Genomic DNA, 27,691 nt, shown 5'->3' with positions numbered 1-27,691 from the left:
CTGCTATCTCACAGCATCAGGAACTCAGGTTCAATTCCACCCTCACATGACTGTGCAAACTCCACAAAAACATTCTGTCCATGTCTGCGTGGGTTTGCTCACAGAGTCCAAAGATGTGCAGATTAGGTGGCTTACATTGTTTGCTGACATCACTGTTGCTTGATGTTTATCACTTTCTAGTTAATTTTGAATGGTCTCAAGATAATGAAGGAAGGGTAAAAAGTACAGTGTTACTACAGTTCAAACTGCAGAAGGCATTCTCTCAAAATGGATTGTTGCAGGTCTACTAATTTTGTATTCATATCTTGTGTTTGCAACCCTGTGCTTACAATTTGAGGCAGCAGTTCGAAAGGCCTGCAATATTTTTACAACTTTCTCAAGTCCAATGGAAACACTGCTGTGCCCTGACCAGAGTCAACGAGCCTAGCTAAAAATTAAACAATTTTTGACCATTAACTGTCAGTCACCACCGATCTGGTACATTCTCCATGGCAACACTTTGACCAGAGTTGCCAATGAATCAATACTGTTTACTATTCAAGTGAGCTGATGTACAGTGCTCCCAACTTTCACTTCCAGGTTAGGAACACAAGGAGGAAGTACTTTCCAGCACTGTAAACTCAACTCGGAAAAAAAATACTCCAAAGGGCAGACTTTGGATCTGGGGCACTAAAGGTCATGGAGAGGCAGGACAGGCAACATTAGCATGAAAGCAAAAGCTGCTGGTTGAGAGTGCTGGCTGAGTGCAAGATCTGTCACTGTACGATGCCATTATATTGTGATTTACTTTTAAAAATGAAAGCAAAAGCATCTCTCTAGCACTCACACAATTTCCCCCACTCACTCCTCAGGGCCTAAGGATGTCATCTCTATGTCAACCAATACGTTTCAAGGCACCCTATGATCTCTGAGCCATCCCTACGGACCCTCAGATTCCCTGGGCTACTTTACCCATCTGCTATGGCCCCTCATACACCTCTACCACCTGTAAACTATCCTATAATACTCTACATTATATTTCAATGTCCCTTTTGACAGCACATGGCCCTGTACCCATTACCATAGTATTTTATAGCTCTGTGACCACATAGTGCTAACCTTTACCTCCTGCACACTACCTTTGCCCTCCTTTCAGCATGCCGACTCATTTAGTAATCCACCGTGGGCTAAGCTCAGGAGCCATGCTGACGTTAAATTGTCTATTGACAATGATGACCACTCTATTTGAAAAAAAACACAAAAATATATCATGTAATAAATTGAAATTCCTTTGTCTATACTAAAGATGCAGAGGGATCTGGTGCACACGAGTGGTAGAACTTTAGTATGCAGGTATAGCAAGTAATCAAAAAGCTAAGAGAATATGATGTTTTATTGTGAGGGGAATTGAATGCAAGAGTAGAGAAATTATGCCTCAGTAATGCAGCAGCATCTGGAGTACTATGTACAATATTCACCACCGTACTTATGGAATGCTAAAGTGTTAGAGAAGCAGGTCAGAGAAGGCTTAACAGACTAATACCTGGACTGAGTGAATTCCCTTCTGAGGAAAGGCTAGGCTTCTATTCTCTGGAATTTAGAAGAGTCAGAAATGACTTGAGTGAAACATACAAGACCCTGAGGGGGCATGACCTGGAGAAGTGGAAAGAATGTTTCCTCTGCAGAGAATCTAGAACCTGGAATCATAGCCTAACAAGAAGATGTCATTCACTTAAGACAGAGATGAACATAGAACATAAAACATAGAACACGACAGCGCAATACAGGCCCTTCGGCCCTCGGTGTTGCGCCGACCACTGAAACCAATCTGAAGCCCATCTAACCTATACTATTCCATTTTAGTCCAAATGTTTATCCAATGACCTGTTACTGTTGCAGGCAGGGTATTCCATGCCCTTACTACTCTCTGAGTAAAGAACCTACCTCTGACCTCTGTCCGAGATCTATCACCCCTCAATTTAAAGCTATGTCTCCTTGTGCTAGCCATCAGCGTCAGAGGAACAAGGCTCTCACTGCCCACCCTATCTAATCCTCTGATCATCTTGGATGTCAAAACTTGGCACTTTGGGTTAAAAAGGTGTTCAATGGCAACTGTGGCAAGCATTCTCACTTTGGAACTGTAAGGTAGTAAGTTCAAATCCCACTCCCAAATGTGTACACAACACACTCCAGTGCAGAACAGGAGGGGTGACACATTATTGGAGCTGCCAAGGAGTCTTACAGTGTGGAATGAGGCCCTTTGGCCCATTGTGTGTGCACTGGTCATCTAACATCCATTTATTCAAATCCTACTTTCCAGCACTTTGCTTCTCAGAGGATGGAGTGGTTTTTGATTTCCCTCCCAAAAAAGGCAGTGGATGCAGAATCTTAACATTTTAAAGGCAAAGTTGGATAGTTTCTTGCTTACCAAGGGAATGAAAGATTAGCTGGCTTGGCAGCTTTTTTGCCCACCTCTAATTGTCCAGAGGGTGGTTAAGAGTCAACCCCATTGCTGTGGGTCTGGAGTCACATGTAGCCCAGAATTGGTAAGGATGGCAGTTTCCTTCCCTGAAGGACATAGTGAGCCAGATGGGTTTTTCCCAACAAACGACAATGAATTCATGATCATCGTTAGACTCTTAGTTCCATATATTTATTGAGTTCAAATTCCACCATCTGCTGTGGTGGGATTGGAACCCAGGCCCCCAGAACTCTACCTGGGTCTCTGGATTAATAGTGCAGTGATAATACCACTAGGCCATAGCCTCTCCTCAAACAAAGGGGATTTATACATTGTGGCTTGATACATATTTTAGGCACATTTCTAACTACCTTTCATAATTCTAAAGGGAGCCTGAACAATTCCCCCTGCCAGAGCTTATGACTCTCTAAAGGACACTTCAGCCCCTCCACGTTGTCCTGGGGCCTTATCCACAGGCATTCCTCACCTCTCCAAAGGAACACCGTGTCCATCCAAAATAAATCCACTGAAACCAATCTGCTTTGACCTGGCCTGCTCTGCACAATCAAGGTTCCTGACTGCAGCAATGCCAAACATTTAAAATGCCCAGCTCTCTCTGGAAACTGTGGAAGTACGAAGGCTGAGATATCCTCCCCGATGAAGGTCAGGAATGATGCCTCGGAAACTTTTTGCCATTTTTGACTTGAGACTGGCTTCCCACCCTTGGTGTAAAAATGTCATCAGGACATTAACTGTATGAAGTTGCACCTTCCAACTTCATTTTGGAGGAAGCCCTGTTCTGAGGTCTGCCAGCTAATCAAGCATCCAAATAAAAATAAATTCTGAAATACAATCGGACTAGACATGAAATGATAACACGGTTTGTCTCTCCACAGATGCTACCAGACATGCTGCTTCAGTGTTTCCTGATTTTAATCAAATGACCAGAAGCTGGGAGTGATGGCTTGGCTGAGACTGCAGGGAGTCTCCTGATAGAAAGGCGCTAGGAGGTCCAGAGAAAGGTCACATCAGTGAAAGAAGTGCTGTCAGTTGGGGCTGCAAGAGTGGGTGAACATGAGCATATTGGGGGTTGGAAGATGGGGAAGGATACATTGATGGTGGGGTGGGAGGGGATGTGATTGCTTGTGGTGAAATCACAAAATATTAGCAAGCAGATAAAGCAAGCAATTAAGAAAATATGGGACAGTGGCCGTTGTTGGCAGAGATGGTCCATATATTTCAGGCAGTCTTGCTGCAATTGTACAGTGTATTGGTGAGACCGCACCAAAAGTACTTTGTTCAGCTTTGGTCTCATTACCCAAGGTGAGCTTTACTTGTTCTGGAGGCAGTTCTGAGAAGATATGTAGGTTGCAGCCAAAGATGAAGGGACGGTCTTATGAGGAAGAGTTAGAGATTTGGGAAGAATGATTCAATTCACTCCACATGTTAGCAAGAAATGGCTGGAGGCACTGGATACTGCAAAGGTTGTGGGTCTGACAAGCTTCTGGCAGCATACTAAAGACATATGTTTCAGAACAAGCCACATGCCTAGGCAAGCTATTCCAGTACAGCTACAGCTTGGCATCTATCCAACAGAGTAGAAAGTTGCCTAGATATGTCCTGTCTACAAAAGAAAAATGGACTAATTCAACCTGGCCAATTACCACACTATCATTCTACTCTCAATCATTGATAAAGTGACTGAAGAAGTCATCAATAATGCAGCACTTACAAAGGAATAACGTGTACACTGGCTCTCAGTTTGGATTTTGCTACCGTCACTCACCTCCTAATATCATTGCAGCCTTGGTACAAATAAATTGTTGGAGGGGATTCTGAGAGAAAGGATTTATGGCATTTGAAGAGGCCAGGGCTGACTAGGGATAGTCAGCACAGTTTTGTGCATGGGAAATCATGTCTCAGAAACTTGGTTGAGTCTTTTTGAGGACGTGACAGAGGAGATAGTTGAAGGCAGAGCGATTGATGTTGTCTACATGGACTTTAGTAAAGCTTTTGACAAAGTTCTGCATGCTTAGTAAAGTTAGACCACATGGGATTCAGGGAGAGCCTGCCGATTGGAAATTGGTTTGACAGCAGGAGGCAGAGGGTGGTGGAGGGAGTGCTGTTTTTCAGACTGAAGGCTTGAGACTAGTGGTGTTCCGCAGGGAACAGTGCTGGGCCCACTGTTGGCTGTCACTTATATAAGTGATTTGAATGAGAATTTAGCAAGCATGGTTTGTAAGCTTGTGGGTGACAACAAAGTTGGTGGAATAGTAGACAGTGAAGAAGGATATCTAAAATTACAAAGGGATCTTGATCAATTGGGCCAATGGACCAAGGAATGGCAGATGGAGTTTACTTTGGATAAATGTAAGGGGTTGCATTTTGCTAAGATGAACAAGGGAGGACTTATACCGTTAATAGTATGGCCCTAGGAGTGTTGTCGAACAGAGAGACCTAGGGGTTCAGGTACATAGGTCTTTGAAAGTTGCATCGCAGGCAGACAGAAGGATGAAGGTGGTATTTGGCACACTCGCCTTCACTGCTCAGACCATCGAATATTGGGGTTGGGTTGTCATGTCGCAGTTGTACAGGACATTAGTGAGGCCACTTTTGGAATCCTATGAACAGTTTTAAATGCCTTGCTATAGGAAGGATATTATTTAATTGAAGACGGTGCAGAAAACAACTTACAAGAATGTTACCAGGATGAGATGGTTTGAGTTACAAGGAGAGGCTGGGACTTTTTTCACTAGAGTGAGGGAGATTGAGAGGTGACCTGATAGACGTTTATAAAGTCATGAAGGGCATAGATTAGGTGAATAGCAAAGGTGTTTTCCTTTGGGAAGGAGAGTTCAAAACTAGAGAACATAGGTTTGAGGTGAGGGACAAAGATTTAAAAGTGACTGGGTGGGGCGGGGGGGGGGGGGGGTGGTGGGGGGCGACCTTTCCATACAGAGGGTGGTTCATATTTGGAATGAACTGTCAGACACAGTGGTAGATGCAAGCATAGTTATAACATTTAAAAGATATTTGGACGAGTACATGAATAGGAAGGGTTAAGAGAGATATGCGCCAAATGCAAACAAATGAAACTAGTTTAGTTTGGAAAACTTGGTTGGCATGGACAAGTTGGACTAAAGGGTCTGTTTATGTGCTGTATGATTCTATAAAAGATGCGAACTCCAGAGGGACCACCCTTGACATTAAGGCAGCATTTGACCAAGCTTTGTTTATTTGGTCATGGCATGTGGGCATTGCAGGCTAGGCCACAATTAATTGCCCATCCCCAATTGCCCTGGGGAAGATAGTGCTGAGCTCCTTTCTTGATTGCTGCAGTCCATGTGGTAAAGGGACACCCGCAGTGCTGTCAGAAAGGGGTTTCAGGAATGTCGCTCAGCAACAGTGAAGGGCAGAGTATATATTGAGGAGCCTGAGCAAACATTGTGTCAATGGGAATCAGAGGTAAACTTAATGCTGACAGGAGTCATCACAAAAAGCACAAAGCAGGAGTTGATGCCTCCAGTCGTATTGCTGGAATCTTGTCACAGTCCACAGCCTTGGCTATTTAAGAGAGATTGTCAATGGAGGTCATTTATCCCAGCTCCAGGACGTCTCTGCAGAAGTTCCTCAGGGTAGCGTCCCAGGCACAACCATCTACAGCTGCTTCACTCTTATCTAGCATAAAGGTCAGAAGTGGGCATGTTCAACATTTAGCACTGTTGGTAATTCCTTAGATACTGAAGCAGCCCATATCCATATGCAACAGTATCTAGTCAGCTTTGGATTGACAAATAGCAAGTAATATTCATGTCATGCAGTACCAGACAAGAACAGAAAATCTAAGCATATATGCTTGATGTTCATTGTTGAATCCACCACCATCAATATCCTGAGGGTTACCCTCGACCACAAACTGAACTGCACAAGCCAGATAAGTACAATGGTTACAGAATCAAATCAGAGACTAGGACACAGGTAACTTAATCTACTGATTCCCCAAAGAAATCTGTCCTCCATCTACAAGACACAAGTCAGGGGTGTTATGGAATAGTCCTCACTTGCCTGGATGGGTGCAGCTTCAACAACACTCAAGAAGCATGACACCATCCAAAATGACCCACTTGATTGGCACCCCAGTCGTCACCATCAATATTCACTCCATCCACCACCAATGCGTAGTGGCTGCAGTGTGTACCATTTATAATGTACTGCAACTGCTTACCAAGCCTTTGCTGACACCACCTTACACACCCATGATCCAGTAATAAATGCTGGCCTAACCAGAAACGCCACATCCTACAAACAAATAAAAATGACCTTGTTAAAACACATAAGATTCTGAAGGACATTGACAGGGTTAATGCTGAGAGGATGCTGCCCTCACGGGAATACCCTGAACTAGGTGCAGTTTCAAAATAGGTAGCCTTCTATCTAAGAAAAAGATGGCCTATGATTTTATTGAATGGCAGAGCAGGCCCAACAGATCAATTGGCTTATTCCTGCTCTTACATGATTATGTCCCGATATTCATAAACATTACAGCTGGAGCTTCTGATGTGTTTCTAGTGGGTGAGGTCCTCTGCTGAGAGGGCAAAGTCAGAAAAATCGTCATTCAAATGTTCACAAAGTACCACCTGGTAACTTATCACCTTTGTTGATAACAGTTTCACATTGATTAGTTTCAGTTAATTATCAATGACCACCTTTGTTAATGGACACTCCTTCATTAGCAGCAGGTTTCATAGTTCTTTATATGAATGTTACTGAACATTTATCCACACTAACCTAAGGACATTCCTTAGCCAATCTGTTCAACTCTCCCAAATCTCTTTCAATTCAATTCACCTCTTTTATACATTTTATCAAGCCACAGTTGGTCCAATTATTTTTAAAGCTCATTTAAGAAGAACCATGATTCTTAGTTACTGTAAATGGTGGACACCAACACATCAAGTGGAACCCTCTTTTTCCAAAATTAAACTATCAGAATGCTATGCACGGGGTCACTTTTAACCCAGTTAACTAATTTATCATTAATTCAACAAATGTCAACCTTCTTTAAAAGACTCAAAGTTTACTAAATGCTATTATTTGCAAATTTATATTTCAGAGCCAAAATAATTTAAAGTAAATATGGACCCCAAGATAAATCATAAGAATATAACAAAAGTCAAGGATGAGAAAGGTAATGCAGCCCATTAAAGAATGGCTAATCTCCACATTACAAAGGACTACATTGAGCAAAAGAAGAAATGAGTAAGACTGTTAGCACACTTGATGCACCATAACCTCAACTTCTCTATGACTATCCTCCAGTCCAATATCAAACTTACGATTTGAATGAGAAACTATGAGACTGATTCTACCGACAACTAAAAGCATGTTCGCAAGGTACAGATTGGAGAAATCACAGCAAAAAGACATTCTGAATTAGTCTGTAGTAAGTCAGAATTTTCCTCTCTTTTTAAAACAGCAGGGGATAATCACGAAAACTAGAGCAAGGAATGGCATGGACAGAGCAATGGCAGGAACTCAGAATTTAGTATTCTGCAAAAACTGGAAATACACACTGGAAAGCCTTTATGAAATGCATAATTTAAAAGAGAGCTGTCAGACACAGTTTGCAACGGAATTGAATGCTGACAGCACTGTGGGATTTTGCTCTGTTCAGAAAATCTGATTACTTAAAAAGGCCTATTATTGCTTAGTCACAGCTTGTGATGTATATCTTAGGGTGCACTCTTCTAAAATGTACTTCTCCCGTGCCCTTCAAAAAGCACTGAATACTCAAAAAAAAAATTAACCAGCAACCTGACATTCAACACATCTGATTTTATCCTATTGCAAAGTCTTACTTCAGCAACAAAATTGTTTGATGCCTTCAATGGATTTGTTTTCAAAGTTATTTCTTCTTCTCTTTCATTCCTTACCTAATAAAAGAAAGTTGTTTCATATCTTTCCGAAAAAAATCCTCGAGCCGTAAGTAAAATCATGGTAAAAATGTAACTTTTTACTTCCCTCGTACATCTCAGACTTTGTGATTGACCTTTCACAACACCTTAGACTATAATAAGCAAGGCTATTATGTTCATCATTAGCTTTGATGTCAGCAAGTTTGAGAGATCCAGAAAAAAAAGTGGAACAAAATAGTTAGAACATAGAACATAGAACATTACAGCACAGTACAGGCCCTTCGGCCCTCGATGTTGTGCCAACCTGTCATACCGATCTGAAGCCCATCTAACCTACACTATTCCATGTACGTCCATATGCTCATCCAATGACGACTTAAATGTACCTAAAGTTGGCGAATCTACAACCATTGCAGGCAAAGCGTTCCATTCCCTTACTACTCTGAGTAAAGAAACTACCTCTGACATCTGTCCTATATCATTCACCCCTCAATTTAAAGCTATGCCCCCTCGTGCTCGCCATCACTATCCTAGGAAAAAGGATCTCCCTATCCACCCTATCTGACGCTCTGATTATTTTATACGTTTCAATTAATCACCTCTCAACCTTCTTCTCTCGAATGAAAACAGACTCAAGTCCCTCAGCCTTTCCTCGTAAGACCTTCCCTCCAGACCAGGCAACATCTTAGTAAATCTCCTCTGCACCCTTTCCAAAATTCCACATCCTTCTTATAATGCGGTGACCAGAACTGTACGCAATACTCCAAGTGCGGCCGCACCAGAGTTTTGTACAGCTGCAGCATAACCTCTTGGTTCCGGAACTCGATCCCTCTATTAATAAAAGCTAAAACACTGTACGCCTTTTTAACAGCCCTGTCAACCTGGGTGGCAACTTTCAAGGATCTGTGTACATGGACACCGAGATCTCTCTGCTCATCTACACTTATACTAAGAATCTTACCAATAGCCCAGTACTTTGCCTTCCAGTTACTCCTACCAAAGTGCATCACCTCACACTTGTCTGCATTAAACTCCATTTGCCACCTCTCAGCCCAGCTCTGCAGCTTATCTATGTCTCTCTGCAACCTACAGCATCCTTCGTCACTATCCACAACTCCACCGACCTTAGTGTAGTCTGAAAATTTACTAACTCATCCTTCTACGCCCTCATCCAGGTCATTTATAAAGATGCCAACCAACAGTGGACCCAACACCGACCCTTGCGGTACACCACTAGTAACTGGTCTCCAGGATGAACATTTCCCATCAACTACCACCCTCTGTCTTCTTTCAGCAAGCCAATTTCCAATCCAAACTGCTATATCTCCCACAATTCCATTCCTCCGCATTTTGTACAATAGCCTACTGTGGGGAACCTTATCGAACGCCTTGCTGAAATCCATATACACCACATCAACTGGTTTACTCTCATCTACCTGTTTAGTCACCTTCTCAAAGAACTCAATAAGGTTTGTGAGGTACGACCTTCCCTTCACAAAACCGTGCTGACTATCCCTAATCAAATTATTATTTTCTAGATGATTATAAATCCTATCCCTTATAACCTTTTCCACCACTTTACCAACAACTGAGGTAAGGCTCACTGGCCTATAATTACCAGGGTTGACTCTACTCGCCTTCTTGAACAGGGGAACCACATTTGCTATCCTCCAGTCATCTGGCACTATTCCTATAGACAATGATGAGTTAAAGATCAATGCCAAATGCCTGGCAATCTCCTCCCTGGCTTCCCAGAGGATCGTAGGATAAATCCCATCTGGCCCAGGGAACTTATCTATCTTCACCCTCTGTAGGATTTCTAATACCTCTTGCTTGTGAACCTCAATCCCACCTAGTCTAGTAGCCTGTATCTCAGTATTCTCCTCGACAACATTGTCGTTTTCTAGAGTGAATACTGTTGAAAAATATTCATTTAGTGCTTCCCCTATCTCCTCTGACTCCACACACAACTTACCACTACTTTCCTTGATTGGGCCTAATCTTACTTTCGTCATTCTTTTATTCCTTAAATACCTATAGAAAGCCTTAGGGTTTACCCTGATCCTATCCGCCAACAACTTCTCATGTCTCCTCCTGGCTCTTCTGAGCTCTCTCTTTAGGTCTTTCCTGGCCACCTTGTAGCCCTCAAGTGCCCTAACTGAGCTTTCATATCTCATCCTAACATAAGCCTTCTTCTTCCTCTTGACCAGAGATTCCACCTCCTTCGTAAACCATGGCTCCCGCTCACTACAGCTTCCTCCCTGCCTGACAGGTATATATTTATCTAGGACACACAGGAGCTTTTCCTTGAATAAGCTTCACATTTCTAACGTGCCCATCCCCTGCAGTTTCCTTCCCCATTCTATGCTCCCTAAATCTTGCCTAATCGCATCGTAATTGCCTTTCCCCCAGCTATAATTCTTGCCCAGTGGCATACACCTATACCTTTCCATCATTAAAGTAAACATAACAGAATTGCGATTGCTGTCACCAAAGTGCTCACCTACTTCCAAATCTAACACCTGGCCGGGCTCATTACCCAGTACCAAATCTAATGTGGCTTCGCCCCTTGTTGGCCTATCTACATACTGTGTCAGGAAGCCCTCCTGCACACACTGGACAAAAACTGACCCATCTATAGTACTCAAACTATAGTGTTCCCAGTCAATATTTGGAAAGTTGAAGTCCCTGTCTCTCTCACTCCTATCGAGTATCATCTTTGCTATCCTTTCCTCTACATCTCTGGAACTATTTGGAGGCCTATAGAAAACTCCCAACAGGGTGACCTCTCCTTTCCTGTTTCTAACCTCAGCCCATATTACCTCAGTTGACGAGTCCCCAAACATCCTTTCAGCAACTGTAATATTGTCCTTGACCAACAATGCCACACCTCCCCCCTTTTTACCATCTTCTCTGTTCTTACTGAAACATCTAAATCCCAGAACCTGCAACAACCATTCCTGTCCCTGCTCTATCCATGTCTCCGAAATGGCCACAACATCGAAGTCCCAGGTACTAACCCATGCTGCAAGTTCACCCACGTTATTCCGGACGCTCCTGGCATTGAAGTAGACACACTTTAAACCAACTTCTTGCTTGCCGGTGCCATCTTGCGTCCCTGAAACTTTATTTAGGACCATCCTACTCTCAACCTTTTCTATAGTCGAACTACAATTTTGGTTCCCATTCCCCTGCTGAATTAATTTAAACCCACCTGAATGGCCTTAGCAAATTTCCCCCCCAGGATATCGGTACCCCTCTGGTTCAGGAGAAGACCATCTTGCTTGTAGAGGTCCCACCTACCCCAGAAAGAGCCCCAATTATCCAAGAATCCAAAACCCTCTCTCCTGCACCATCCCTGTAGCCACGTGTTCAACTCCTCTCTCTCCCTATTCCTCGCCTCACTAGCACGTGGCACGGGCAACAAACCAGAGACAACTCTGTTTGTCCTAGCTCTCAGTTTCCATACTAGCTCCCTGAATTTCTGCCTTAATCCCCATTTCTCTTCCTACTTATGTCGTTGGTGCCAATCTGGACCACGACTTGGGGCTGCTCCCCCTCCCCCTTAAGGATCCCAAAAACACGAGCAGAGACATTTGTGTAGCAAATCAGGAATAAGTGTAAAAAAGCATTTTCAGTTTTCTTTTGTCTATTTGCCACAGGTTTATTTAGGCTCCAGAAAGGGTAGGCAAGGCCTCAGTTTAACATCTCACTCAAAACGCAGAATTTCCAACAGTGTAGCACTCATTAAGTAATGCACTGCAATGTCAGCCTGGTTTCTATCCAAATTCTAATATGTGACTTGAACACATGTTTTTCTGACTCAGGTGAGATTGCTATCACCGAGCATGGCCAAAATTAAAGTAAACATAACAGAATTGCGATTGCTATCACCAAAGTGCTCACCTACTTCCAAATCTAACACCTGGCCAGGCTCATTACCCAGTACCAAATCTAAAGAGATTGCTAATCATCACCCTTCTCATCAGGGGAAATCTTGATCGAATGTTATAGACTTAATCTTTACCACATCGGAAGGATATTGTCAATCCAATTTGTAAATGCACAACTTCACAGAATCTCTGAACTGTTACAGTGCAGAAAAAGGCCATTTAGCCCATTGTGTCTGTGCTGGTTCTCCGAATGTGCAATTCACCTTTCTCCCACCTTCTCCCATCTCCCTGAATATTGTTAATTTTCAAATAAATATCTAATTTGAATGCCTCGATTGAACCTGCGTCCAGAACATTATCAGGCAATGCATTCCAGTCCTTAACCACTTGCATGTACAAGTTCATTTTTCACATTATTTTTGCATCTTTTGCCAATATTAAATCTGTGCCCTCTCAATTCCAACCCTTGGATAAGTGAGAACAGTTTCTTCTAGTTTAAACCAATCAATCAAAATCTTTTAAACTTCCAACCTGCAAGGGAAACAGTCCCTGTTTTTCCAATCAATCTTCATAACTGAAGGTTCTAATCCCTGGAATCATCCTAATGAATTTTTCCTGTTTTCAATTTTTGCATCGTTCCCGAAGTATGGTTTCCAGAACTGGACTCAATATATCGGCTGAGATTGAATTTGTGTCTTCAGCCAATTTCAACATAACCTTCTTGCTCTTGTGCTTGCTTTCCCGATCATAAAGTCTCGGATATTTTTTGAACCATACATTCAACTTGTCCTATCAATTTTAAGAGGTTATGCACATAATATATAGTTTCCTCTTCTCTTGCCCCTTGAAAGTTGCACCCTTTATTTTATGTTGTCCCTTCTACCAAATTTAAATGCCTCAAGTTTCTCCTTATCTGCCACCTATTCACCCTTTCCACCAGCTTATCTATGCTTTTTTCTTGTTCTGACAATTATCCACACACTTTAAAATGTTCCCAACTTTCATATCATCCATAAACTTCTAAACTGCGGCTTATATATGGGTCTAGGTCATTTTTATGTATCAGGAAAAGTAAGACTCTGAATAATGACCCCAGGACCTTCTCTACAAACTATCTGAGAAACATTGATTAGCCTCTGTTCCTTGATCCTTGACATTTCAACTCAGCTACAGCGTTAACATCTGTGAAGCCACAGGAGTCTCCAGTTTGCACCTGTAATCATTCTTCTCGCCACAGACACCCCACATCTACATCCAAGATAACAAAGTGTGGGGCTGGATGAACACAGCAGGCTAAGCAGCATCTCAGGAGCACAAAAGCTGACGTTTCGGGCCTAGACCCTTCCTGGGCCTCCTGCAGTGCCATAATGATGCCACTCATTGGTTGCAGGAACAGCAACTCATATTCCGCTTGGGAACCCTGCAGCCCAATGGTTTCAATGTGGACTTCACCAGCTTCAAAATCTCCCCTCCCCCTACTGCATCCCAAAACCAGCCCAGCTCGACCCCACCTCCCTAACCTGTTCTTCCGCTCACCTATCCCCTCCTCCCACCTCAAGCCCCTCCTCCATTTCCTACCTACTAACCTCATCCCGCCCCCTTGACCCGTCCGTCCTCCCCGGACTGACCTATCCCCTCCCCACCCATACTCTCCTCTCCACCCATCATCTCCTCTATCCATCTTCAGTCTGCCTCCCCCTCTCTCCCTATTTATTTCAGAATCTTAGACCATAAGACATAGACACAGGAGTGGAAGTAAGGCCATTCGGCCCATCAAGTCCACTCCACCATTTAAATCATGGCTGATGGGCATTTCAACTCCACTTCCCTGCACTCTCCCCGTAGTCCTTGATTCCTTCTGAGATCAAGAATTTGTCAATCTCTGCCTCGAAGGCATCCAACGGCCCGGCCTCCACTGCACTCCATGGCAATGAATTCCACAAGCCAACCACTCTCTGGCTGAAGAAATATCGTCTCATTTCAGTTTTAAATTTACCTCCTCTAACTCTAAGGCTGTGCCCACGGGTCCTAGTCTCCCCGCCTAAACGGAAACAACTTCCTAGCGTCCACCCCTTCTCAGCCATACATTATCTTGTAAGTTGCTATTAGATCTCCCCTCAACCTTCTAAACTCTAATGAGTACAATCCCAGGATCCTTAGCCGTTCATCATATGTTAAACCTACCATTCCAGGGATCATCCGTGTGAATCTCCGCTGGACTCGCTCCAGGGCTAGTATGTCCTTCCTGAGGTGTGGGGCCCAAAATTGGACACAGTATTCTAAATGGGGCCTAACTAGAGCTTTATAAAGCCTCAGAAGCACATCGCTGCTTTTATATTCCAACCCTCTTGAGATAAACAACAACATTACATTCTCTTTCTTAATCACGGACTCTACCTGCAAGTTAATCTTTAGAGAATCCTGGGCCAACACTCCCAGATCCCTTTGTACTTCTGCTTTGCAAATTTTCTCACCATTTAGAAAATAGTCCATGTCTGTATTCTTTATCCACAGTGCAAAACCTCACATTTACTCACATTGGATTTCATCAACCATTTCCTGGACCACTCTCCTAAACTGTCTAAATCTTTCTGCAGCTTCCCCACCTCTTCAGTACTACCTGCCTGTCCACCTATCTTTGTATCATCGGCAAACTTCGCCAGAATGTCCCCAGTCCCTTCATCCAGATCATTAATGTACAAGATGAACAGCTGCAGCCCAACACTGAACCCTGCGGGACACCACTCGTCACCGGTTGCCATTCCGAAAAAGAGCCTTTTATCCCAACTCTCTGCCTTCTGTCCGACAGCCAATCCTCAATCCATGCCAGTAGCTCACCTCGAACACCATGGGCCCTCACCTTGCTCAGCAGCCTCCCGTGAGGCACCGTATCAAAGGCCTTTTGGAAGTCTAGATAGATAACATCTACTAGGTTTCCCTGGTCTAACATACTTGTTACCTCTTCAAAGAATTCTAACAGGTTTGTCAGGCGCAACCTCCCCTTACTAAATTCATGCTGACTTGTTCTAATCTGACCCTGAACTTCCAGGAATTTAGAAATCTCATCCTTGACAATGGATTCTAGAACTTTACCAACTACTGAGGTTAGGCTAATCGGCCTATAATTTTCCATCTTTTGCCTTGATCCTTTCTTAAACAAGGGGGTTACAACAGCAATTTTCCAATCATCTGAGACTTTCCCTGACTCCAGTGACTTTTGAAAGATCACGACCAGACTCTCCACTATTTCCTCAGCCACCTCCCTCAGAACTCTAGGATGTAGCCCATCGGGGCCAGGAGATTTATCAATTTTGAGACCTTTTAGCTTTTCTAGCACTTTCTCTTTTGTAATGCCTACCATGCTCAACTCTGCCCCCTGGCTCTCCTTAATTGTTGGGATACTACTCATGTCTTCCACTGTGAAGACTGACGCAAAGTACTTATTAAGTTCTTCAGCTATTTCCTTATCTCCCAACACTAGCCTTCCAGCATCAATTTGGAGCGGCCCAATATCTACTTTTGCCTCTCGTTTGTTTCTTCTGTATTGAAAGAAGCTTTTACTATCATTTCTAATATTACTAGCTAGCATACCTTCATATTCGATCCTCTCCTTCCTTATTGCTCTCTTTGTTATCCTCTGTTTGTTTTTGTAGCCTTCCCAATCTTCTGATTTCCCAGTGCTTTTGGCCACTTTATAGGCTGTCTCTTTCTCTTTGATATATTTCCTGACTTCCTTTGTCAGCCATGGCTGTCTAATCCCACCCCGGATAATCTTTCTTTTCTTTGGGATGAACCTCTGTACTGTGTCCTCAATTACACCCAGAAACTCCTGCCATTGTTGCTCTACTGTCTTCTCCGCTAGGCTCTGCTTCCAGTCGATTTTTGTCAATTCCTCTCTCATGCCCCTGTAATTACCTTTCTTTAACTGTAATACCATTACATCCAATTTTGCCTTCTCTCTTTCAAACTGCAGACTGAACTCTACCATATTATGATCGCTGCCTCCTAAGTGTTCCCTTACTTTAAGGTCTTTTATAAAGTCAGGCTCATTACATAGCACTAAGTCCAGAATAGCCGGCTCCCTTGTGGGCTCCATTACAAGCTGTTCCAAAAGCCATCCTGCAAACATTCCATGAATTCCTTTTCTTTGGATCCACCGGCAACATTATTCACCCAATCCACCTGCATATTGAAGACCCCATGATCACCGTGACCATGCCTTCCAATGTCAGAGACCTTGGAGTACAGGTTCATAGTTTCCTTAAATTGGAGTCGCACATGGATAGGATAGTGAAGCAGGTGTTTGGTATGCTTCCCTTTATTAGTCAGTGCACTGATTATAGGAGTTGGGAGGTCATGTCGCAGCTATACAGGATATTGGTTAGGTCACTATTTGAATGCAGCAGTTCTGGGCCCTCTGCTACAGAAAGGATGTTGTGAAACTGGAATAGGCTCAGAGAAAATTTACAAGTATGTTGCCAGTGTTGGAGGGATTGACTGATTGTACTGGGGCTATTTTCCCTGGAGTGTCAGAAGCCAATAGGTGACCTTATCGAGGTTTATAAAATCATGAGGGGCATGGACAGGATAAATATACAAAGTCTATTCCCAGGGGTGGGGAGTCCAAAACTACAGGGCAGAGATTTAAGGTGAGAGAGGCAAAAGATTTAAAAGGGACCTAAGGGGCAACCTTTTCATTCAGATGTTGGTGCATGTATGGAATGAGCTGCCAGAGGAAGTGCTGGAGGCTGATACAGTTACACCAATTAAAAGGCATATGGATGTGCATTTGAAAATGAAGGGTTTAGAGGGATATGGGCCAAATGCTGGCAAATGGGACTAGATTAATTCCTGCTATCTGGTATGCATGGACGAGTTGGACCGAATGGTTTGTTGCCATGCTGTAGATCTCTGTGACAAGTATTTTAATGGCCACTGACAATATTTGCTCACCTTCTTGACAGGTCAGGTGATCTCATTTCAGGAAGCTGCAGATGTCATCAATGACTGGGGTTCCTGAAATACCGGTGTTCATAGGTATACAGAAAGTTTGGTCTGCCAATACAACCTGCGTTAGGGGTCTGTGCTCTTGCCATCCCCTCAGTCCCAAGGAAGGGTAGGTGGCTAAGGAGAATGCAGCTGGTATTTTTGCTGCTCTTGTTCCTATGGTTCCTGGTACATGTGTTATTTGTTCAGTTCAATGTCACTTCTTAAACATGGCTCCTACAACAATGCAGCACTCCCTCAGTACAGAGCTTAATATCAGCATTAATTAAATAGTCTAGTCTCTCAATTTGGACGTGAACTGACAATTATCTGACTTCAACAAACAGTGCTAACAATGAGTTAAGGCTGACAGCTGATGTCTGTTGTCTAAGATATTTGTCTGTTTGCATAAACATGATAAGTAAAGTTAATCTGGGCCACAGCAGACAGCTGATATTTGTTGTAGGAAATATTTGTCTACTTAATACCTTCTTTATGTAAACAAAGTTAAGCTTCCAATGAGCTTGTAAAGTCACAGAAGAACAAAAATTAAATTTATTATGGTGTTTCTACGTCTCACAGCAACATCAATTTTTCAAATACAAGCACAGTCGTGAAAAATATACAAACTGAAGACATGTTTTGTGAAGCTCTTAAGGATGTAGAATAAAGCTAATTTTCAACCTTCTATTATTTTAAAATTGGTCCCTCAGATATGCAAACCAAAGTTAGTTTTCACAATATTCTTCATCTTGTGTGAAAAAAGTGCCTCAAACAATGGACTTTGCCGGAAACACAGTCATATTTTCGTTGAAAATTTTGCTGTCTCTACAACTAATGACATAAGTGAGTGTTGTGAATTTTGACAAGGTAAAATAAAATTATTGTAAGGGAATTATGTTCAAATAACTATGACAAAATTAGCAGTCTGCTTTTACACAAATCAGCAAAAAATTGCAAATGCCTGCAGGAAAATGTTATTGAGATAATTCCAAGACTGCGCCAACAGATAAAGTAAAAGCCTCAAAAGACAAACAACAGAATCTCTTTGAGAAGGAAAAGGGGCAACGTCTGGCCGAATATTTTCAGCCATGAATTGTTTTCCTGTCTATTATTTATTGCTTTCTATCCAACATGTTTATGTTGTTGACTTTTAAGCAACTGACTTGAAGTGTCCATTCATAAATGCGTACATCAAAGCTTCTATAGTCATGCATACTCTTGCTGATTAAATGGCTTATAAAATCCACCTTTGAAGCCACAAAAAGTCTTCCAAATTAACCTTTCAAATTCTATGGTTATATTACATGCCAAGGGTAAAATATGGGTGATCATCTTTGGTGTAAGTGGTTGCCATATTTTTAAAACAGTGAAAAATAAGCATTAAGCTGCAAATTCAAATTAAACCAATTTAAAAAACATTTGATTGAAAGAATACTGTAAACATAATGAACAGATTTTTAAAAAGCTGTCATGAAGGTGTGTAATAGAAACTTATATTTTTATTTCCATGGGCTCTGTCCACATACCAGAATTTTTAAAAAGCCAGTTCCAATTGGAAAGAGAATGTTGCAACAAAGGAATGCGGACCCTCACTGGAAATGGCTACCAGCTGGCATCATATTGTAGCCAATTTCCATTTAATGGAGATACAGGATCTATGAGGATGTCTACAGAGATAATAAATACCTCAAAAATGAGAAGGACTCTAGGTCCTGTGCACTGAATGAAACATTGAGACATGCACCTGAAGTTCAACAGTTGTAAACAGGTCAGTGAAATCTAGTTAGGGCCAAGAAACCATGATTAAAATAGGATTTGCAGATGTGAGGTAATCAAAGCTACCTCTTAGAATATACAATGAATTATTGAACCTCTAAAGGTATTTAGAGAGAAGCCATGAGACCAAGCAAGCTTTGGGTGTGTATTTAGACTTGGGCTGATGGAATGGACCAGCATTTTTGAGTAAAACAAATTTAATAAATATAAAAGTGAATGTGCCATTCTGCTTACAGATTCTTTTGTTGTGCACTGGCCTAGTGGAGCTGCAGAGGCGTGGGAGGATGCTACCATGGGTCAGCTCTGGTTCCTCCACCAGACTGAGAACATGGGATGGCCCTTCCTCTTTGGGCTCCAGGACACCTACTGAGGCCATTTTTCTGGCTGCATATTGTTGCATGGCACTACCTATTTGAGGGTCCATGGTGCCTTTCTCGCTAGCCATCACCGGCACTGGGGTTCACTCAGAGCATCGCTCAAAAGGAACTAAAACTCTCAGCTGGTTGTAGGCTCCCTGGCAATTCCTTTGCTTCTTCCTAATTGAAAGGATGTAAGATATAGTAGGGCTTGTTGACATTTCCTCCTCTCATTCTCTGTGGTGCTGGCCAGGTGAGGACAGCAGTGGCTGGTGCCTTGCCAACCTAGAGGGGACTCTATCATGTCTGGGGTGAAGCCTGCGGGCTGTGGTGCTCATCGCTCTTCATGGGGACTCTGATGGCTATGACATATCTGGGAGCAGGCAGCAATCCCAGTGTGCAATCCGGAGACTTAAAAGGGGTATGGAATAGGAAAAGGCTACAAGTCAGAAGATTAGAATTGGCCTCAAGTCTGAAGGGGTGGTGGGAGATCTATCATAGGGAAAATGTTAGAAGCTAATGCTAAAGATGCTGCAACAGGGCACTTGAATAAGTTCAAGCTAATCAGGGAGAGCCAACATAAATATGATTTCCCTTTGACAAATTAAGTAATTTATTGGAGTTAATTGGATGGCACGGTGGTTCAGTGGTTAGCACTGCTGCCTCAGAGTGCTAGGATTGCGGGTTCGATTCTACCCTCGAGTGACTGTCTGTGAGGAGTTTGCACATTCTCCCTGTGTCTGCGTGGGTTTCCTCCTACAGTCCAAAAATGTGCAGGCTAGGTGCGTGGCCATGTTACATTGCCCGTAGTGTTCAGGGATGCCTAGATTAGGAGGTTTATTGGGGGAATAGGTCTTGGTGGGATGCTCTGAAGGTCAAAGTGGTCTTGTTGGGCCAAGTGTCTGTTTCCACATGTAGGGATTCTATGAGTTCTTTGAAGAAGTAACATGTGCTTTAGATAAAAGCGGTACTAGTGGAGATCCTGTACTTGGATTTCCAGAAGGTGTTTGATAAGGCGCTAAATCAAATATTATTGTAGTAAATAAAAGTTCATGGCGTTGGGGGTAGCATATTGCCCTGGATCAAAGATTAGCAGGCTGATAGGAAGCAGAGAGTAGGAATAAAGGGGTTTTTTCAGGATGAAGAGACTGAAGATACTGAGCTAAATTTGATGAAGACACAAAGATAAGTAGGAAAGTGAGTTATGGAATTCCTACAGTGTGAAAGCAGGCCATTCAGCCCATTGAGTCCACACCAAACCTTCAAAGAGCACTGCATTTCCCATGGTTAATTCCCCTAGTCTACACATCCGTGGACACTATGGTCAATATAGCTTGGTCAATCCATTTAACCTGCACATCTTTGGACTGTAGGAGAAAACCGGAGCACACAATGAAACCCACCGCGAGAACATGCAAAGTCTACACAGTCACCCAAGGCTGGTATCAAACCCAGGTCCCTGGCACTGTAAGGCAGCAGTGCTAACCCCTGAGCCACCATGTTTCCCTCGTCTTGTGAAGAGGGCATAAGGAGCCTACAAAGGGATATAGCATCTGTGGAGAAAGAAAAGAGGAGGTGGTGGGGAGTAGAGGTGAACAAATAGGTGGATATGGAGTCCAAGGAGGGAAAAATATGAAAGTGATAGGGGGATTGTTGATAGTAAGCCAGAAGAGAAGATGTATAAGTGATAATTAGAGCTAATGGTGTGACAGAATGGGTACGATAGAGTCAGGCTCTAAAGTTATTGAACTCGTTGTTCATTCCTAGATGCTGCAGGGACCCCAAGCAGAAAATGAGGTGATGTTTTAGGAGCTTGCATGGAGGCTCCCAGGATTTCTGCAGTAGGCCTGTGTCAGAAATGCTGGCCAGGAAACACAGTGGTGTGTTGATGTGGCAGGCAACTGGAAGCTCAGGGTCATTTTTGGCGACAGAAAGTAAGTGATCTGCAAAGCAGCTACCCAATCTGTGTTCCATCTCCACAACGTAGAGGAGACCACATTGTGAGCAGTGAATACAGTCTACTAGATTCAGGGAAGTACAGGTAAAGACCTGCTGAGAACTACATCTGGGGTCTTAGAGAGTGAGGTGGGGGGAGGTAAGTCGGCAGCTGTTACACCTTCTATGAAGGCACGTGAAGGTGCCATGGGAGTGTAGGTATGCGTTGGGAATGGATCATGATGTCCCAGAGGGAATGGTCCCTATTGAATGCTGACACAGGAGGGGCGGAAAATGTGTATCTGGTTGTGACATCCCACCGGAGGTGACAGAAATGGCGGTTTATGATCCTATGGATGTGGAGGCTGGTAGAATAGTAGGCAAGGACCAGTGGACTCTATTGCTATTGTGGGAGAAAAGGGAAGGGTGAGGATAGAAGTGAGGGAGGTGGGTCGGATACAGTAAGGGCCTGTTAACCACTATGATGGGGAATCCTTGGTTAAGGAAAATGGTGGATATTTCTGAGGCACCACAATGGAAGATGGTATTGTCAGAACAGATACAATGGAGCCAGAGAAACTTGGAGTGGAATGGAATCTTTACAGGAAGCAGTGTGTAAGGATATACATTCCAGGTAACACAGTGTGGAGCTGGAGGAACACAGGAGGCTAGGCAGCATCAGAGGAGCAGGAAAGCTGATGTTTCAGTTCGAGACCCTTCTTCAGAAATTTCTGATTGGCTGTGTATGGGCATTTCTTAAAATCCTGGGCATCTTTGGAAAACTGCTGGTTTAAACCTGATTCTGAGGAAGGGTCACCGGACCCAAAACGTTAACTCTGTTTTCTCTTTCACAGATGCTGCCAGACCTGCTGAGCTTTTTCCAGCAACTTTGTTTTTGTTCCTGATTTATAGCCTCCGCAGTCTTTTGGTTTTCTTTTAGCTGGTTTAAACCTGCCTGATTCTATGTGCCAGCTTACATAATGAAAAGATACGCATTTCTGAGGTAAAGAATCGAGACTGACTCGTAACGCAAGAATGGATTTTCTTAGCAAAAATGGGGAAGGTCGCTTTATGTGAGGCACACATGTAGGCCTAGACATTATTTTTGTTTACAAAACAATGGGGTCTCTGATATGCCAAGTGAATTTATACACTACAATCTACAGAACAGCTAGCATGGACTCAATAAGTGGATGGCCTCTGTCCATGCCAAAATTCCTCATTGACAACTGACAAGCAGGTTTGGGTATTTGGCAGAGAAGTGTAGATATTTTGTTGTCATTCAATTTGAAGATTACTTATTTCTCAAATCAATCTGATACACCGGTATAAACTGTAATGATACAATTTGTATCATAGACCTATTGTCTCAAAGCAGACATGTGTCATGGTTATTGGCTTGCTGAACCAGCATTCATCTTTTCATTCATCATTCATTCACAATTATTATTTGATTGGATTCAGATGAAATTCTTTTTGCAGTACGGGCAATGCAAGGTGCTACAAATCTTTCAGCACAGCTACAATAACAAATTTCACTCTGAAAGTCATGTTGGAAACAGAAGGTGGCACATGAGGGCTGTGGCCTTGGGAGGAAGATCACAAGCATTTTTTACCGCCTCAGATTTTATGGCCACCATATGCAGGGAACTGCATCAATCTCGGAGAAATACCTTCAAACAACTCTATTCGAAGCTACTATTCAAACACTTTCATCTCTTTTGACTAGACAAGAAACTACTGCAGAACATTAGTGCTACATGTAGCAAAATAGCACACAAATTTCATCCCACGGGATGCTTTCAAGTAAGAGCTGAAGATATTACCGTAAATGCCACTTTGCACTTCATTGCTGCATTGCTAAAGTGTCAGATCTGTTTCAACATAATCACCACTGTGTTACATTCTGCACCAGAATGCAACAGAAGAAATTGATGTGGTCTTGCAAAAAGTGCGCAAAGCATCATTGATTGAACATACACACCCATACAACATCCTGTGGCATGGAGCAAAAAAGCACATCAATCCACAAATATCAACAATGTCACTGAACATGGAGCACTGAATACATTGCTTAAAAATGACTTTAAAATTCAGAGAAGTTGAGGCTACAATCAGATCAGCCTTGAGTGTATTGAGGAATAGGTGGGCAGAGGACCCTGAAACAGATAGTTGGTATATGCAGCTAGAATTGCACACAACAGAAGGCCCCCAACACGGGCAGGTAGGAGCACCTACAGGAGCAGGCAAGAGGAGGATCCTACATCAGGCAGTCAGTAACAGAGCTGCCTAATGAGTTACTTTCTCATCTCTGCCTGAAGGTATATCATCTGCAGGTAGACTTAAGGCATGGCAGGACTGCTTGGCTGCGTGGAATGTCTATCTTGTGCTATGTGGGGAGTTATGATTGCTTCAAGTAACTTAGATAATCACATGCAGGGAGTGAGCCCAGCTGCAAAAACATGAACTCGGTTTTTAAATCTGGGGAAATAGTATCAGACTTAAAAGCAAATCACTGAGGATTTAGATGAGGAGGAACATCTTCACTCAGAGGGTAGTGAATCTTTGGAATTCTTTACTCAAGGTGCTTTCAAAGCTCACTCGTTAAGTTAGTTCAAGACAAAGATTGATAGATATTCAGTTACTAAAGATATCAAGATATGTGCAAACCATGGGAATATATGTATTGAGATAGATGACTTGTCATGATCCAGAACAGCAGAGCAGGACCAAGGGCTGAATGGCCTCCTCTCACTATTACTGAATGATTGAACAAGCTCAGGAGACCAAATTGCCTACTTCTGCTCCTGATCTGGAAGTACATGTGTAAGCATGTTTTCTTGGGGTATGATCAATTCAGGATTTTACTGTCCACTCTGGTTATTGAGAAGTTGTTGGTGCCATACATTCTTTGAAGCGCAGGAGTCCATTCTATATGCTTCAAAATAATTTGACAACTATATCACCTGTGAGTGCTTACATGTATTGTGATGCTTATCCTGCCATCTTCTCACCTACACAACAACAATGAATGCACTCAAAAATATTTCTCTGACATTATTGGGTTATTTCTGAAAGGTGAATGAAGCTCAAAACGATGAAAATTCATCTTCTCCAGAGATGCAGAATGGCAATGGACTAACAGCAACTGGAAAGTCATATTTCTGTTTCAGGTTTTTTCCCACACAGTGATCACTGGTTTCATTTGCAGGGGCCATTTCCCATAATAATGGGTACACTCTTTTGTTGCCAATTGGTGCTGTGAAGTTCGACTTGTAAACACTACTCTACAAACTTATATGGTCTTTACAACATTCTTACCCTACTCACTGTGGGCGATCAGCTGTTTATTCTTGCACCTTCATCTCAATCTGCCATCATTAATTATTTTGTTGGAAGACAATTACATTTAATGAATCCTCAACTAGCCCACAACAGTCGAAAACTATTAATTGTGCATTTATATATTGTGACCTAAACTGGTTGAACCAGAAGGAATTCTGAAGGTGACTTAAGTGAGCTAATGCTCCATTAACATCACAACACCATTAACTACCTTTTGTAGCACAACTGGAAGATGCTGTAGACAAAACTAAAGTGAAAAAATGTAAAATAAATTAACTTCACTGTAAATTCTAGACTTTGCTTTTATTTGCCTTTTATTATTCCATGCAGGAAGTAAGTTTTACTAAAATGACCAGATTGGTGTGTAAAATTGAAATTTTCCTTGAAATGTATGTTTGGTTTTAACATAACTGTAGTTACAATATTTTCTTTGTCATTTTACTCAGCATGGCAATTTTCAAAATATATTGGCAAATTAGCCAGTTTACTTCTATCGACATGATTCAAATGGTATTTGGCAAGCTTTTTGTGCTAAGTAGAGGGTACAGCTTTTGAAATCCTCTACAAATATCTTCACTTATGCATGTCAGAAAAAGCCACTGCTCCCTTCACCCCTGAAGAGACAATACTGTGTCTCACCAATTAATACTAAAGTGCATATGCTTACAGTTGGCTGTGGGGAAGACTAGCTTCATACCTTAAGTGCAACTTAACAAAAAGCAATTCTGACATCAATAAATAACTAAGTGAAGTTCTTGAATATTAAAACATTTTGAATATTTGCATACTTAACAGAACAACAGGTAAAACCCCTTTGGTATATTGTTTTTCTAAGGAACTTAATGAAAATACTGCATAAGATACTTCAAACACCTCGCATTCAAAGGATTAGCCTTTTAAATTCCAAAAGTATTGGGTGTGGGTCAGACCTAGAGCTTCAGTGCAAAATCGTTGGACCTTGTAGGGAAGGTTGAGAAAGTGACTTAAAGGCAAATGGAGTCCTGACCATTATAAACAGAGGCACAGAGTGTAAAAGTAGAGATATTATGATGTCGAAACTTCATAAAACAATCGGCTCAGCTTCAATTGATATGTTCAATTTGGGCTCAACTTTAGGAAAGATGGGAAGGGTTTAGAAACAAGTCACGAGAATGGTTACAGAAACGAGGGACTTCATTCATGTGGACAGATTGTTGTGGGTGGCCTCTTTAAGGCTGGTTGAGAAGAGATTTGATACAGTTTTGCATAAAGACTCTGGACAGAGTAGATGGAGAAAAACTTTTCCCATACGTGGTAGGATCAAGAAGCCAACAACACCGATTGAAGGCGAATGGCTAAAGAACCAGCAACATGAGGAAAAATATTAGCGGTTAGGATCTGGAATGCACAAATAGGGTGTGTGGTGGCAAATCGTGGTTTTCAGAAATGAATTAAACTGACAAAAAAAAGGACTAAACAGCATTTTGTGATCAACTGACTTGCTCTTCCAGAAAGCCAATAAATCAAATGACTTCACTTTGTGCTGGAATTATTGTATAGCTGTATAAAGTCATTTATAATCGTATAGAATTGAAACATTATAACAAAATTTGTTATTTATTTACTAGTAATTATATTTAGAATTAAATCTTTGCAAATTATTACGTGTTATATATGTAAGTTGCAGCCAGGAACATTGAGTGCCCAGTACTTCTGGATAATGTCATTTTTATTTTGTAGATACTTAGTGGAGAAAGCTAATCTGCAGCTATTAAATCGGGCTTCTTTCTCCGAATGTATCATGGATCAACGTATGTAGACACTTTTAAATGTGGTCTCATAAACAACTGAAGAACTTTCAATCAAAACTGTTTAAACAGTTCAGAAATTTAGCAAAAAAGAGTCATAACGCTTACAGAAAATGCCACAAATTCATAAAACTGCAACATGACAAACTGTGAAGGAAAATTCCTCCTGTCACGTATCGCTTCTTTCCATTTCTTTTGTAAACAAACGTGACACTAAATATATGATACAGTCACATAATGAAAAACACCTTAACCAGCCCCCAACAAACAGACAGACAGACAGACAGACAGACCGGTTCAGTGTCGGCCAGGCACCGCGTTCTCTCACCTCTCTGGGCAGCCCGCTCTTCTCATTCATTCTACCCTGGCTGGCAAAAAATTCCCACTGACTCCAACGTTTATTTCCACCCCGGACCCGCTTTAATGTTCCTCCACGTGCGGATAAACACGAAGCATTTTTCGTGGGCATGTATGTTTTCTTCACCTTCGATACAGAGAAGCACTTCCTTCAGCCAGCTGGTTGCACCTTTAATCCCCTGGAATTTACATTTCCCCGGACTGATCAACAGCGGAGTGTACTTCAGTCTTTTACTCCCACTTCAGCCAGAATGCCAGGTCCTAGTGTCCCTCCAGTACCTTGCAGAACGAGGATCGCAATGCTTGTTCGCTCGGTGATTTTAAAAGCCAATGGATTTTAAACGCGCGTACATTAATTCAACGTTGCAATAACCTTAAAGGTGTGTATCGATTCTTTAACAGCAGTGTAAGTCCATTATTATCAGAGTAGTACAGCATGGAAACAGACCTTCGGACCAACACGTCCATGCTGACCAGCTTTCCCAAACTTAAGAGTCCCATTTGCCTGCATTTTGTCCATATCTCTCTAAATCTTTCCAATTCATGTACCTGTCAAAATGACTTTTGAATGTTGCAACTGTACCAGTCTCTACCACTTTCTTTGGCACTTCATTCCGCACACTAACCGCTCTATCCAAAAGAAGTTGCCCTCCAAATCCTTTTTAGATCTTTCTCCTCTCACCTTAAACCTGTGCCTTCTAGTTTTTGGACTCCCCTACCCTGAGAAAAAGACCTTGGATATTTACCTTGTCTATGCCGCCGATGATTTTATAAATGTCTATAAGGTCACCCTCAGCCTCCTATATTCCGGTTCCCAGCCTATCCAACTTCTCGTTATAACTCATCCAGTCATGGTGACAGCCTTATAATTTTTTTTGTGTACCCCTTCTGGTTTAAC

General features: G+C 42.3%; 1 protein-coding gene across 4 annotated transcripts in view; it reads right to left on the bottom strand.

Moving 5' to 3' along the window:
- pde8b (phosphodiesterase 8B) overlaps positions 1 to 27,028 on the bottom strand; it is a 291,793-nt gene extending 264,765 nt beyond the window's left edge. For 2 of the 4 annotated variants that reach the window (XM_048527658.1, XM_048527659.1), the window contains exon 1: positions 26,765 to 27,028. In XM_048527658.1, coding sequence (XP_048383615.1) covers positions 26,765 to 26,905 — 141 coding nt within the window. In that variant the 5' untranslated portion in view covers positions 26,906 to 27,028. The remainder of the gene's footprint in view (positions 1 to 26,764) is intronic. The other 2 variants (XM_048527660.2, XM_048527662.2) reach the window with 1 other exon arrangement.
- Positions 27,029 to 27,691: the final 663 nt, after the last annotated feature.

Source organism: Stegostoma tigrinum, chromosome 3 (assembly GCF_030684315.1).
Source record: "Stegostoma tigrinum isolate sSteTig4 chromosome 3, sSteTig4.hap1, whole genome shotgun sequence".
NCBI lineage: Eukaryota > Metazoa > Chordata > Chondrichthyes > Orectolobiformes > Stegostomatidae > Stegostoma > Stegostoma tigrinum.
Note: the sequence above shows the minus strand (reverse complement) of the source record. Positions and strands in the feature narration are given on the sequence as shown.